General features: G+C 41.9%; 1 protein-coding gene across 1 annotated transcript in view; it reads right to left on the bottom strand.

Annotated features, from left to right (window-relative positions):
• Positions 1-13922, bottom strand: part of eif4g3a (eukaryotic translation initiation factor 4 gamma, 3a) — an 87182-nt gene extending 73260 nt beyond the window's left edge. Inside the window, 1 exon segment of the mRNA XM_034683595.1 lies at positions 13264-13922. Within this exon segment, the coding sequence (XP_034539486.1) occupies positions 13264-13424 (161 nt within the window). The 5' untranslated portion in view covers positions 13425-13922.
• Positions 13923-14535: the final 613 nt, after the last annotated feature.

Consider the following 14535-nt stretch of genomic DNA (forward strand, 5'->3'; position numbering starts at 1 on the left):
TTCCTGCTTACAACAAGAGACGTCTGAAACTGTGATCAATGACAGTTCTAGGACTACAGGCAAAAACCAGAACACAACAGACACCAATATCTTACAGAGACCAGATATGTATTAGAGAATCTGTCAGTAGATTACCTTCTACACTAAAGCTCTTCTTTATGCAACCATGTGATAAATCAACACCCTGCAGGCCAGCAGCAGAAATGCATCTGTATTGGTTTCACTTTTGAAACTGAGAGGCTGTTACACGTCTGACACGTCCAGACGAGAGGGAGCACTGAGGGCACACGATCCCAACTGAACTACACCTCAAGGATGTCAGTTACTCAACCTCAGCAGACATTTGATAACAGCGGGCGTACTTCTTTTCCGACACCGTGAGCACCACTCACGTTCCACGCAGGGTCACTCTCCTGAAACAAGGCCAGGCTGTCATCCACTTTATTGATGACGACGTAAAATCAGGCTCTAAATCAAGTGCTCCATGCTGAACTGTTATCCTCTGAAGAGATCATAAAGTAGCTTCGGACACTCCTCCTTGACCCTTGACCCTGTGGTGGCCTGTAAGCCTTAATTAGGAGGGAAAAGCTGCTGCGGCTCCTGCTTCATCATTAGCTTACAGTAAAGCCACTAATGTGCTGAGTGGGTGAGAGGGAGACAGGCAGCAGGAAACACTGCCATACAGATAGCAGGGCTGTGATCAGTGGCACACAACAGCTCAATAAACTGTTATCTGCTATTAATGATTAAATAAATGAATCACAGCTGCGTAGTTAAAAACCTCACCGCTCAATGAATCATCAGAAATATCCAAGAAAAAGAGGCAGGAAGGGTCAGAGAGGCTCGTTTTAGCTGACTGAGCTCCTCTGCAGACAAATAACACCTCATTTAAATGTCTGCGCTGCAATAAAATAACTAATAACCACACCTAGAGCTCCTGGTTCACATAAACATGGCTTTATAAACGCCATGTCTCCTTGAATGACACCACGGGCTACCTGGGAACCTCAGTGCAGCATGTTCAGAGTGGAGGCGCAGGAAGTGAGTGGAGACAGGGCCCAGATGGTGCAGACACAAACCCTCCTTCTCCTGCTGGCCCACTGGCCACTCTTACACCAACACACACAAACGCACACACTTACACTGTTGGATAAGAGCAGAGCACAAAGCTCTCACTGCCGGCTACTGCTGCTGCTGAGGCGGCTTAGAACGGTTAGAACGATCAGTGGCAGGTTCAACTCCAAAAAGACAAGTCTGGAACATTTTTCCTGTTTTACAGCACACAAGGTTGTTTTAAAATCATGGAGAAAACAAATAATTGTGCACATCTAAGTGATAATAAATATCTTAAACTAACAAACATTTTGTGGACGAATCACAAATTAAATTGAATATAGGCTGAAAAACAGTTTCTATCCCAAAGCAATAAGTGCACTAAATGCTAAATAATGCAATACAAAATGGGACTGCGCAATCTGTGCAATCGTTTTAAATCACTGAATGTCTGACTGTTGAATGCTGTTAGTCTCTTTGTTTTTATTTATTAGGGCCCGAGCACCAATGGTGGCGAAGGCCCTACTGTAACCCTAAGGATTGTTCTTTCTTCCGCCACTTAAAACGCATTTTTTGAACCCCTGAACGTGAATGAAAGCGCAGATATTTTTGCACACTCATCGGGCCTGGTGAAAATTGCAAGTTATTATAGATCTCGCAAAAAAAATCTCAGTAGCCCCCTAGAGGTAAAAATAACACCCTACTCATAGAGTTTTTTTGATGAAAAGTGAAAAGTACTACGCATATTCATGGCATCAGGACGCACAAAAAAGCCTCTTGCACCCATATCCCAAACTCAACAGGAAGAGCGCCACCTAGCTTTGAACATGAAAAATGGCGTCCAAATAAGGGTGCATACTTTCACTATCTTCTCAGAGGGCTTTTCTCCGATTCAGTCCAAACCAAGGGCAACCTATAGTGGACATCTTGACGATTAAAAACTGTTCAAAGAATTCTGTTCAGACTACAATTGTGGGTGTGGCAGGCGTTGAGGCGGGGCATCAAACGCACATACAGCTTTGAATGTGAAGAATGACGCCCAAATAAGGGTGCATACTTTTGAGAGCTACTCCTAGGGTTTTCTCCGATTCAGTCCAAACAAGGCACATTCTAAAGCAGACATATTGACGATTATAAAACCATTAAAGGCATTCCATTCAGACTAAAATTGTGGGCGTGGCAGACTCTAAAGTTTGAGGTTTTCTTGGCAATCTGCCAAAAACTTGGAACATTCGCACAACCTAAGCCAGTATATGCTCTCAGATCTTGCTTTCACATCATGTGGTGGCAAATATCAGGCGGTGGTTTACATGTAGCGGTGGCTCATGTAGGCGACAGTTGCAGGTGTGCGAGGGCCCGTTCATCGCCGCTTGCAGCTTTAATTATTACTTATGTTTCTCTACTTTTCTTATGATTTTTTATTTCTATTTTTTTTTTCTACTGTTCTTTTAATGCATCTTTTTGCACTTCAATTTCGTTGCACAATGTACAATTACAATAAAGATATATTCTATTTTATATAATAAGAATCCTCTTCATGTTCTGTCACTTATTTTTGTATAATTCACATTCAAAGATGTCGCTTGCTTTGGGTCTAAATTACTGAAAGCTCTGTGATCATGATAAGGATATAATGAAGACAAATCAAAGTATTAAAAAGCTGCGATCAGACCGATTTTCTGCAAGTTGGAATTTTTTCATTTAGCTAAAACTTGTTATAAAATAGCATTTTAATGACGTACTGTAGTCCAGAGGCAGACTAGTCCACAAATGTTCTGCATCTGATGCGAAAAACAATTGTTTGGTTCATTCCTAAAGTCTTTTTCAGCACAATTTTAAAGGTTGAGTGTAGAAATCGGAATATTTAGAGATATCTAACGTCAGATTCTGGACTGAAGGCGTTAACTGCCTTCAAGGACAAGAAGCTCCTATGATGCAGGATAAGAATGATCCTCCATTTGTCCAGTTATTACCATCCAAAATAATCTATCAATACAAATTATTTGGCTACAACAACCTCTTTCTTCTACTTGGTCTTGCAGCTGGGGCATTTCCAGCAGCCACTCACTAAATAAAAAAATGCGTATGACCCTCATTAGCTTAGATAGCGGCCTCTGAGGAAGGGGACCCGCTCCCTATGTAGATTTAAAATCAATCAATCTTTATTTGTATAGCGCCAAATCACAACAAACATTATCTCAAGACGCTTTTACAAACATAGGAGGTCTAGACCACTCTATGTCAAATTATGAACAGAGGCCCAACACCAAGGCAGAGTAAGACTCAGTTCTACCTCACTTTAATCCACCATGAGTATTGCACCTCACAGTATTTAGCTAGTTACAGCTGCGAGGAAAAACTTTCTTTTAACAGGCAGAAACCCTGAGCAGAGCCAGACTCATGTTAGACACACATCTGCCTCGACCGAGTTGGGTCTGTAAAGAGGGATAAGGAGAATAAGAGACAGAGGGAGCAGTGATAGTGGACACATTCTGACTTAAAAACAAAACGATTTGTATATTCAGGTGATTACACGCTAATCAAATCATACTTATGAATATTATATTACATTTCTACTGAGTCTGAATACTGCTAGTTACATCGGGACCACAAAATTAGCATACGCTCTGATCCCGATCATATCACACCCGCCAAAATGATTGCAACTTGCTTGTTTTTGCTCTGGACAGAGAAGACAAATACATTGAAGACTTGATTAAAGTACACGAGGTCCGTCCAGTGAGGGCTCTCCTGTTTATTAAAAAGCTGCTGAGGCTGCTGTTGTCATTCCTCATAATAATGATCTGAAGCACTCGAACGTCCAACAGTCTTTCTCTATGTGTTCTTGTTAGAGGACAGAAACCTCTGAGCAGCTATAGCACTGCAGTCTGTTCTGTTGTGCATCTCGAAAACGCTTCCAAGCTGTGTTAAATTATGAGAACACACTTCCTGTTATTTAGTCAGAGCCCACAGTGGAAGCAGCTTGTCTCCTATTTTTGCACCAGCAGCTTTCTTCTTTAAAACTTAAGCAACACCTACTTGAGGAAATCTTCATTAGTTTGACCGAAATGCATGATGACTTGTGCTGTTGAACTGTGTGAGTCAGACGCAGATGATAAATTATATGAGCCAAATTACACCGACCAAGAAATGAAGAATTTGCCCGTGGGACCGTACAGAGGGAGCAGGAGCTCGGGCCAGCAGTCAGAAAATGCTGCCAGGAACACATCGGCACCAGGTTACTGGTTCATGTTGAACACAGCAGCACTGAACTTAGCCAGCAGCAGTACCTCAACCCTGAACAATGAACCCAGCTGAAAGAGAAAACACTCACTAGGATGAATGAGGCTACAGAGCTGCAAACAAACAGCAACCTAAAATTCATCCACAGTATGAAATGTTTATTTTATAGATTCAGTTTGGCATAAAGCAGAGGACTGAAATAAATAACCAACAAGGACAGACAAGAGAGCAGAGACAGAGACATTGCTCAACAGGACGAGCGCTTCTTCACTGGGTGCCAAAAGTGCATTCAACATTGTTTTCTGACACTAACATTTACACGCTAACAGCAAAAGTTGTAGCACTACATGCTCACAAGATGAATATTCTCAACCCCGTCATCGACCTCACAGAATCATGTGTGGGTGGGAAACATCGCAAACGAGAGTTCACTGTGAGACAGAGGAAGATCAGCTGAGAGAAACGAGGCCAAAATCAGGAAATGTTTGCCTTTCAAACATTTCTGTGTGGATTTGGAGAGCATACGTTTCCAGGATCATCCAAAATCAAGAAGAGAAAGCATCCCAAGTGAGTGTCACTTTACACAAAAAACACCAGCAGAGCTCTGACAGGGTGCAGAAATGTCTTCTTCAACAGGCCACTCCCTCTCTGGAAAGAACAGTCCTGCATGCTGGCTCATAACAACTCAGCAGTTTATTTATAACATCCCACACTGAGTGTGCTCAGGAGAATATCTTCTCATGCAGGCTACACACACCTGTCCTGGAACACAGGACTGCTGTGCTGTGTGATCAACCAGCTGGATACGTACACGCATTACATAGTTGTGTGTGATAAATGAAACCGGAGGTGGCTGCTTGTCTGGCTTGCAGGTTACGGTGAACTCTCCTGCTTTATGTTGAAATGGTGTCATCCCTTTTTTCCAAACACAAAAACGGTGATAAAAGTTGCAAAGTTGTAGAGAGCGAGAGAGAGAAAAGGGGCTGAGGCTCTTCAAAGAGAAAGTACTATAGCATGAAAGCTGAGGGTCCTGGAGGGGGGACGCTCAGGGAGACAAGCGGGGGGGGAATGGGGGAGAAGCCCTGAGTTTTCTCAGCTGGGCCAGCAGCAGAGGGGTGAGGTGAGGCTGTGGGGGAATGGAAGGAAATGAGGGAGGGCCGAGGCAGGCTGGGTGACCTGGGCCTTTGTTGGCAGATGGTGGGAAGCGCCACCTTGGCCTATCGCTCTGAATGCTAAGCAGCGCTGCCATTGTCTGGCAAGTGCAGCAGCAGCAGGCGTTTCTCTGGCAACCAGGAACAGAAACAAACCCCCCCACCCCCCTTCGTCTTCTTTCCTCATCTTCCTCAGCCTTACACACACACACACACACGCAGCCCACCACCCTGCTTCTAAGAACGCCTGTACATCTAAGCTCCGCACAAAACACACTAACATTCTCCAAGTGGGAATTCCCATGCATCAGCAGCAGCTCAGGCCAGACAGAGCATAACATGCTCCCACACTCCTGACCTTCGAGGTCTACAGAGAGCGGGAGGTCAGACATGAGGCGACACTCGAGAGGGTCTGTTTCGTATAGATGTGAAGATCAAATGCAGCGCAGTCTAGCGCAGTGCTGTCTAAAACACAGTCCAGTCAACAAGAGGGACACTGGAAATGGTCCTCGAGGTCCCAGGACGAATCAGACGAGTGTCACTTTCCTGCAAATTCACTCACTCTTTGTCAGAACGATTTATCCTCTGTGTTGACTCCCACCTACTGCACAGATGGTTATGCAATGCAGGAACAAAGACACATCATAGTTTTTATTTTTGGGACGGAAATTCAACACGTAGATGTTCATAAAAAAGCACCACAAACTACCAGATCTCCTCTCCAACAACAAAACTACCGTATTGGCATGAATATAGGATGACCTTGATTATAAGAAGACCCCTTCCACGTTTAATGGACTTTGAAGGGTTGCAGTGAGAACACAAGCGTATTGAATTTATTTCATTTAGATGGGATATAATTTGATTGCACGTAAACTAGGGATGGGCAATGATTATAGTACGTTTGAATATTTGTTCACTTCGTAAAAATCAAAGAGTTACTTTGAATATTTTTTTCAATTTAAAAGTACAGTTTTTTCGTTTTCTCCAGTTCCTGGTTGTAATACGGTATTCCCGCCAGACGGTGGCTATAGAGCGTCTTAAGGCTGTTTTCTAACCGCATTGAGTAACAAAAAAAGAATGCCAACTGCATTAAATAGCGCAAAAGAAGAAGAAGACATTCGCGACAGTCGTGGTGATTTTCCCCATTTCTAAATCTCACACTACACACGTATTTCCAGAGACTGAGCATGGCTGTAAAATGTAAACACACGCCATGCCGTGTCACAGAAACGCCAACATATACCCTTTTTTGACCAAGGTAGTTTCAGGGCCGGTTCGGAGCCGGTGCTCAATTGAAAACTGTTTTTTCGTGTTTTGACTGTGAGTGAACCGGCTCCCGGCCGGGAAAACCGGTTCCAGAGCGACTCAAACTCTTTGCTGGTCTAGCACCGCTAACCGCTTACGTCAGGCGCAAGGGACAGGGTTGTCGTGATCAAAAACACAAACCAAACGTGTTTCCGCCATTGTCCTGCAGCAAAAAACATAGAAGAGACTAATGGATTCCAAGGAAAAGCAGTGGTCGGCCAAGGAGACAAGCTGCGTTGTCCACCATGGTTGTTGTTGTGAGGGAAAGTTCGCCCTAGTGCTGCTGGGAAAAGAGGTCACGTAAATCTGACGTTATGCCATGCCTCTTCCACGGGCTCTAGCGGGTGGAAAAACAAACGAGTGCCGTGTTCGTTTGCGAGTTCAACCAGCTCTGAACCAGCACGAGCACCAGCCAGGCAGTACAACCCGATTCGCGTTGGTCGAAAAGAGGTACTAGAGATCGAGACAGACGCTGTCAGTGCCCGCTACTAGCAGTATCTTGTCCTGCTGCTGGGTAACGCAACTTTCACACAAATGGGCTGTTAACAGGACAGGTGTGTGTGTGTGTGTGTGTGTGTGTGTGTGTGTGTGTGTGTGTGTGTGTGTGTGTGTGTGTGTGTGTGTGCGATTCGAATAATCGTTGAATAGAAGCCAATGATTATCGAATAGTGTTTTGGCTTGAAATGCTCATCCCTAATGTAAATAAGTTAGCTTTGGGATCAGTATTTCAATACCATGATAACTAAAATTGCTGGTCTGTTTAAGGGCATTTATTTCGATCTACTTGACAATCTTTCTTGTCATTAAATTCTTTGACACCTTCTTCCGTTTGACAGTAAATAAATATAGTGTTTGTTTAATGTCACTACTTCCATGACAACTGTTATCTTAAGGAGACCCATCATAACTCCACTTCAGTTGTTGGTTAACTTGTCCTGCTTTCATGCCACCGTGTTCACCATGTCTCTCGGTCTCTCATCCCCTGGCACTGGACGAGTCACTGGCTGAGTCATGAGCGCACACCTCAATTTACAGATAAGTGGCGCCGTCTGATGTGATGCATATTGACATCTAATTACTACAACCTAAATCTAAGATGATGACACTTTTTCTGCTGTAAAAACAACACTGTCTTATATCCTGATCAATGGAGTAATGAGATTAACTTCATAAAGTAGGATTTAATGCGAGAGGGTTGAATATTGAATATATACATATAATAATATTTAACATATTGAATTACAAGTGCATTAGCCAGGTGAACCTTATGAATTCTCATGGCGTCAATGTCTCGTCAAGAGTTCATAATACTCCCTTAAACCCCCGTGTGGACACGAGTTAGGGTGGTGTGTCTGGAGGGATTTGGCGACACAATAAGTACATGACACGGTGGTTCAGGCTTAAAGCTGGGGTTGGTAGTCAGATTTAGACAACTTTTTGTTATACTGGTTAAAATGATCTTTATGTCCTGATGGCAATTAAAACATAATGTGTTCTTAAAAAAGAGTGAAAAAAGTCGCCATCTACAGCCGGAGTAAACCTGGGAAAACACCAACCAATCCCTGCCATCAGGAGCCAATTTATCAAACCAATCAAATCCCCTCCTGACGTTCTGCGCCCGCCTCCTACGCATAGATTTCATGTTTGTTTGTGTTTTTAACTTTCACTATGATAATGTTTTTGAGTTTCCTTACCGCTGAGTGAGACATGAGTTGACGTAGTGCAAAACACAAACGATGTGCTGAGGACCGGTTTTGAATCGGTCACGATCATATGGTCGCGAATCAGCGGCGCTCATGCATGTGAGTGGGGGCGTCGTTTTTGAGGAGCTCCGAGGGGGGGGGCGGAGGGGTTAGATGGAGTCCTGAGGAAACACGACATTCAAATTCATGCAAGTTTTCCGTGAATACCAACCCTATCTTTAAGTCTTATTGGAAGGAAGTAGAAACACTTGTCTCAAAAACTCTTTCACCATCAGTACAACATTCACCTCGCTTTACCTCGGACATATCCCTGATGGATTGAGTAAATACGATGCCTACCTCCTAAAGATTTTACTAGCATCAAGTAAAAAGGCCATCACAAATTTTGGCTTCAGAAGAAGTGCTGTACTGCTGGTATCTTTATTAATATTGTAAAACAACTACATCTTTTAGAGCAAATTACCTTTTCTATACAGCTCCAAAAAGAACTGGGGGGAAATGCTGGGAGAAATGGTGTATTTATTTAGCCTGGGGAAAAAAAAAATCATAAATATGTGTGACCAAGTTTGCATTTTGTGTATTACCTCATCTTAATGTATGCCTTATTGTACGGATTAAGCCATGACCTCACGTTTTTGTGTTCTTGTGTGTGCGTAAGTGTAATGTGTAAGTGTGTACGTATGTATGCAAACATGTATGTTCCAAAAAATAAAGAAAATGAACTGCAGGATGCTGATATATGGAGCATGAGCAGGTACCTCTACATGTCTGTCTGTCTGCCACAGGTTTGTTCAAGTACATCTTAAGGGGGACGCAGATACCCCAACATCAGGGATCAACAGCCACCACCTGCTTCAAGAAGGGTATGAAATCCAAAGCTAGTGGAAATGAGACCAAAAGCTTTAACCTATGTTTAAGATAAGCTGGAGGGAACACAACAAATCAAAGTGCAAAAAACCTAAACGGTGAGAGGTCTGTTTAAAACACCACAAATATTTACCATTATCTACTTCTTATTATCATCAAAGGATTCCATATGCAAGTCACCCCATGGGTAAATGGGTGCAGTTCTGTACTCGGCTCGTACGCACATAAGATCTCACAGCTGAAAGTAGGTTAAGCAATTCACCACTCATTTCAAAAGCCTTGGGAGTCAACAGAGGACATGGTACAAGAGATAAAGAGCCCATTATCATCCGTGGTGTGTTCGCTTTACTCATCTATCACAGGCGACTCAAAACATTACAACACACGCTGCAAGCCAGCCGCCGTCCCAAGCTGGTTACTACCCTTTACAGATGTCAGAGTCACAGGGCGGGCCAAGGCCGGGGGGTGGCAGGAAATCAGGTTGAGACATCACACCTAAAAGCTAAGCCACGAACAAGGAGAAGCTGTCAGATCAAAAAACACATGTCCTCGCTCTGTGCCAGTGGCAGCCAGCAGAAGTCAGACTAATCACCCCACACACACTACAGCCACCATGCTGTAAATAAAACAGGAGGTGACATAACCATAGTGACTTCACCTCAGAGAAGTAGGGTAGAGGATGCAGGTCTGTCTTTCTGCAAACTCTGAGGTATGTGCGTCTCCAGGGCAATGACAGTGCAAAAACACAACAATAATGCTGCTTTAATGGCACATTAACGTAAAGTGAAAACTGGAGTAATATCAACATGTTTATGAGCTGATGACTGGCTGATGTAGCTGTATGTCAAACCTGTATTATGAAACCAGCCATGTGCTTTCTTAATACCAGTTTCTCAAGGCTGTCACTCTGATAGCTCACCAGCCCAGGTACTGACAGACATGTCAAGGTGCACAGTTACAGTAGCACCCTTCAACAGTGAGCACATGTCATGTGAAGTAGGTCAGGAGGTGCTTTTCCCACCAACCAGGCCTTGTAACAGTAATCATTAGCCCCTTTATAATGCTACATTCATGTGTTCTCGAAATAATAAGAGCCGTACGCTTGACAGTTATTCTTTTGACTAGTGTGTGAGCTTGTAAGTCATAAAGTTGAAATAACACTAAGCAATAAAATGGTATATTAAATTTAATTCTTTAGCATCATATCTAGCAGCCAGACGTGGAGAGCAACACTTCATTACTTCTGAGTAAACAAACAATGCTCGTATTTTGATCTGCTAAAAAGGACCCTCAGGATATCAACTTTTATAAAATATTTACAATAGTTTTAGGTTAAAACGCACTGTTTTTGTCAATGCTACTTCCAATAAAGGTTTGTGCTATGCCCAATACGTCTACCCAGTCCCTGAAAGTCCCAAGGGCGTGAATGTAAGAAGCCTTGCCAGCCTAAGTACACCCTTAAGCAATACTGGCATAAAAAATTGAGAAATTTAGATGAATATTAAACCAATCTTAAGAATACTAAAATTCCTGAACTCAATGCACCTACCTGCTCCAGACTACATTTTAGCAGGACACACTATTACTCTGCTGCCATGCAAATATCATGTGCACATGCTTCTTTACATTATTTAGTTATAAATATACAAAATGTTCCCTTTCTGCACTATAACAACCAAACTTATGTATGAAAAAAGGAGCCATCCTCCCTTTCTTTCATTCTGCTGCTCAGCTGTACCAAATGTACCAGATGTTTTATGTGCCACACACATTCAGCTGTGCATGTAAGGCGAATGTGGAAAGCAACACCTATTACTAAGGACCCAAAAAGTTAATGTATATTACAAAAATGAATCAAAACTTTAAAATCATGTAGCTGACATTACTATGGTCCGCCATGTTTCTGTGTAATATGACGTCAATTCTGTCAAATTCTCACTATTTTCCATTGGAGGAAGCCTTAACGTTGACTTTTACAGTCAAACATTATTTGTTCACTATTATTTAAAACACCCCATGAATGCAGATAAGTCACAAGTCACGGGTGAAGCTGTGCTGCTCTGCGACGCAGCATTCCCTGACTTGTGCACCAGGCTAACGCACCTGGCGAGCTAACAACGGTAACTGAAACAAAGCCGGTAACCGATGCTGGAAGCCCGGTAGCCTGCCAGAGGAGTATCCGTCCGTTACAACGTTATATCCCCTCTTTAGTCTTTGACATATAACACCGATTCAATGAAACAACAGCTTTATTTCACCGGGACTGTGACTGAAGTGAAGAGTGCAGCTTGAGCGTTTAGAAATCAAACTGACATTTCCGTTAGCTTTTACAACGGTGTTCTATGAAATGGTGCTTCCTAACGAGATGTGCTACTAACAAGTCTGCGCATGCGTGAAGGCACAATCCTGCCTGGGTTCTTGGCAGGCCCCATTGGGAGCATTTTTGGATATACGAGTCAATGCAGAAGGCAGAAACACTCAACCCGAGTCATAAAAGATTATTAATACAGTAACTAATAAGGCTTGCACATATTTGACAATGCAAATGAGTGCGTAGAGGTGCAATATATGTGATACAAATTTTTAATTAATAATTCTGAATTTTATTTGACTTCATTTTATTTTAACCATCTTAAGAAATATATTTTAAAATAATTTAGTCCTTTAGAGTTATTTTAGGGGAATTTTATGGTCTTTTAAAATATGTTCTATTTCTTTATCTTGACTGGTGGTGTTTTTATGATCTGCCTGTTTTATTTGCTGCCTATATAAAGCACTTTGTAACTTGGTTTTTGAAAAGTGCTCTACAAATACAATTATTAATGCATATTAGAAACACATACTCTCCCTACTTCCCCAACTTATGATAAATATTCTTTTTTTTTTTTTACTTTCCCTTGTTTTTCTTTTCATCATTGTTTTAAATATTACTAATATTACTATATTATTTATCTTTTTTTGTTTGTTTTATTTGTATGTAGATATTCCGTTCATTGATACTTTGTCTTTGTTTTGATTGTTTTCTTTGGAGGGTCACTCGACAAGCCTGTTTGGTTTTTTGGGGGGCTCCTCCCGCACATAACATGTTAGTGGTTAGTGTTATTATTGAATTTACCGGTTACATCTTGGCTTGTGTTATTGAAAAGCAATGTTTGTTTTGTTCTTTTATACATGCAATAAATAAATAAATAAAATAAAATATGTCTGTAAGTCTTTTCTCCAAGCATTATGAATAAATACTTTGATTTTCAGTGCAATACCTCTTAACCATGTGCAATATTGTAATTTATCCCATAACACATTTTATTATTATTCACCTACTAAATGTGCACTCAAGCTTAGGCTAATTTAACTTATTTCATGTCTTTAAAAGTACTTCTTTAACTTTGTTTGTACAGATATTATTTTAATTTTTATTTAGAACTTTTGGATTTGTGTTTAGGTTTATATATTTGTATTGTCCTTGCTGTCTTGTTGTGAAGTACCAGTGTTCCAATCACCACCTCAAATTCCTTGCGTAGCGAGCTCACTTGGCAATAAAGCTTTCTTGAATCTTGAATCTGATGGTGGATGTTAGTCTATTGATGTATGATCCTAAATCAACCATTTAGAAAAGCTCACCTTCTTCGTGCACACTACTTACCCCTGTTTGTAATCCGCATCAATAAACTGGGCGAGTTGAAAGCCTCTGCGTATCGTAGCGTCACTCGACATGGCAGCAGAACTCGTCAGAACACAGGCTTCATAAGCTACTGTTAGCTTACTTAGCTAGCTAATTGTCCCCTCCCCTCCCAGCTCCCTCCAAACGAACCCATCATCCCCGCATCCCAACCTACATTATCTCTAATAAACAAGGAGTGAGTGTAGTGTCAGGAGTGGGATGAAACGCACAATACATCACAATAATCACATGCAGTGTTACCCAGGTGAAAGGATACTGAGGTACAGCGCCGGGCTGGGGAGCTGCTGGGGCTCCCGGCGGCAGAGACACGGAGGTCAGGGTAGCCCGCAGCTGGCTCGACGGAGAGGGGACACTTCCAGGTCCGCTAACTGCAGCGACAGCGGCGGGTTTGGGAACCACTTTCGGTGGCAAACTCATCGCAAAAAAAATAAACAAATAAAAACCTTTTATAATACTGATACAAACAGCGCAAACTAGCTCGCATGCATGGGAGCAGCAAGCCGAGCAGATTCTTGAAGCAGGCCCCAAATCCCTTTAACGAACTGGAGCTCGAATAGCAACACAAACGTCTCTTTTCATGGAAAGTCGCTGGCTCGGATCAGCGGTGCTATTCATGGGGACGGTGGGAGGTTTAAGCCTCCCCTAGTCCGTCCGGAACCTCCGCAGGATCCGGCTCGGTTTCGTTTCTTTCAGAATAAATAATCGCCAAGATCTTCAACCTCCCTCGGCGATTCTACCTTTTCTCGTCGACAGGTGTGTTTTCTATCATTTTTTCCTCACAGAGATGAGAGACTTCGCCAACATGGCGTTGCGGCCGCTTCCAGCAGTCCGGGCAGGGACAGATGATTCGGCAATTCTCGGCCAGTTACGGAACCGCTCGGCTAATCAACTAACCTACAATCATCGACACAGATACGAAGCAGTGTTCACGTTTCCGAGCGTGTGGAAAATGCTGACTTCCTCCTGACAAGTACATCTTTAATTTTTTTTCACTTTTTTTTTTTTTTTTTTTTTAAATCAAGATTAGTCCCCAAGCCCAGATCTTAAATATTGGAATATTTGAAAATATATTTGAAAAATATATTGAAATATATTTTTTTCTGAATCGCACTGATTTTCTCATACTGTGTATGTTTTCTATAACCTGGTGCAATTATCTGTTCAATAACTTACATCGATATCCATTCATCAGATAGAAGTGTACATAGTGTGTTATATATCTGTTATATTTGCAATATTTTATTTTATTCTATTTTTATTTTATTCTATTTTATTTTATCATTCTTCTTCTTCTTCTTCTTCTTCTTATTGTTATATTTTTTAACTATGTAAGTTCATTGTTTATTCCCTGTCCCGTGGTTGTAAGCCGCTGAAACAAAAAAATCCCACGATGGGTGATCAACAAATAATATCTTATCTTAAGTTAAGACCACCTGATTATTTGATTTAATATTTTAAAGTACATCAAGTTGCACAGTTTTCATGAACTTCTGTTTTTAAGGCTGGAATCCTTTCTTACATCTTAAAT

The sequence above is a fragment of the Notolabrus celidotus genome, chromosome 1 (assembly GCF_009762535.1).
Source record: "Notolabrus celidotus isolate fNotCel1 chromosome 1, fNotCel1.pri, whole genome shotgun sequence".
Taxonomy (NCBI): domain Eukaryota; kingdom Metazoa; phylum Chordata; class Actinopteri; order Labriformes; family Labridae; genus Notolabrus; species Notolabrus celidotus.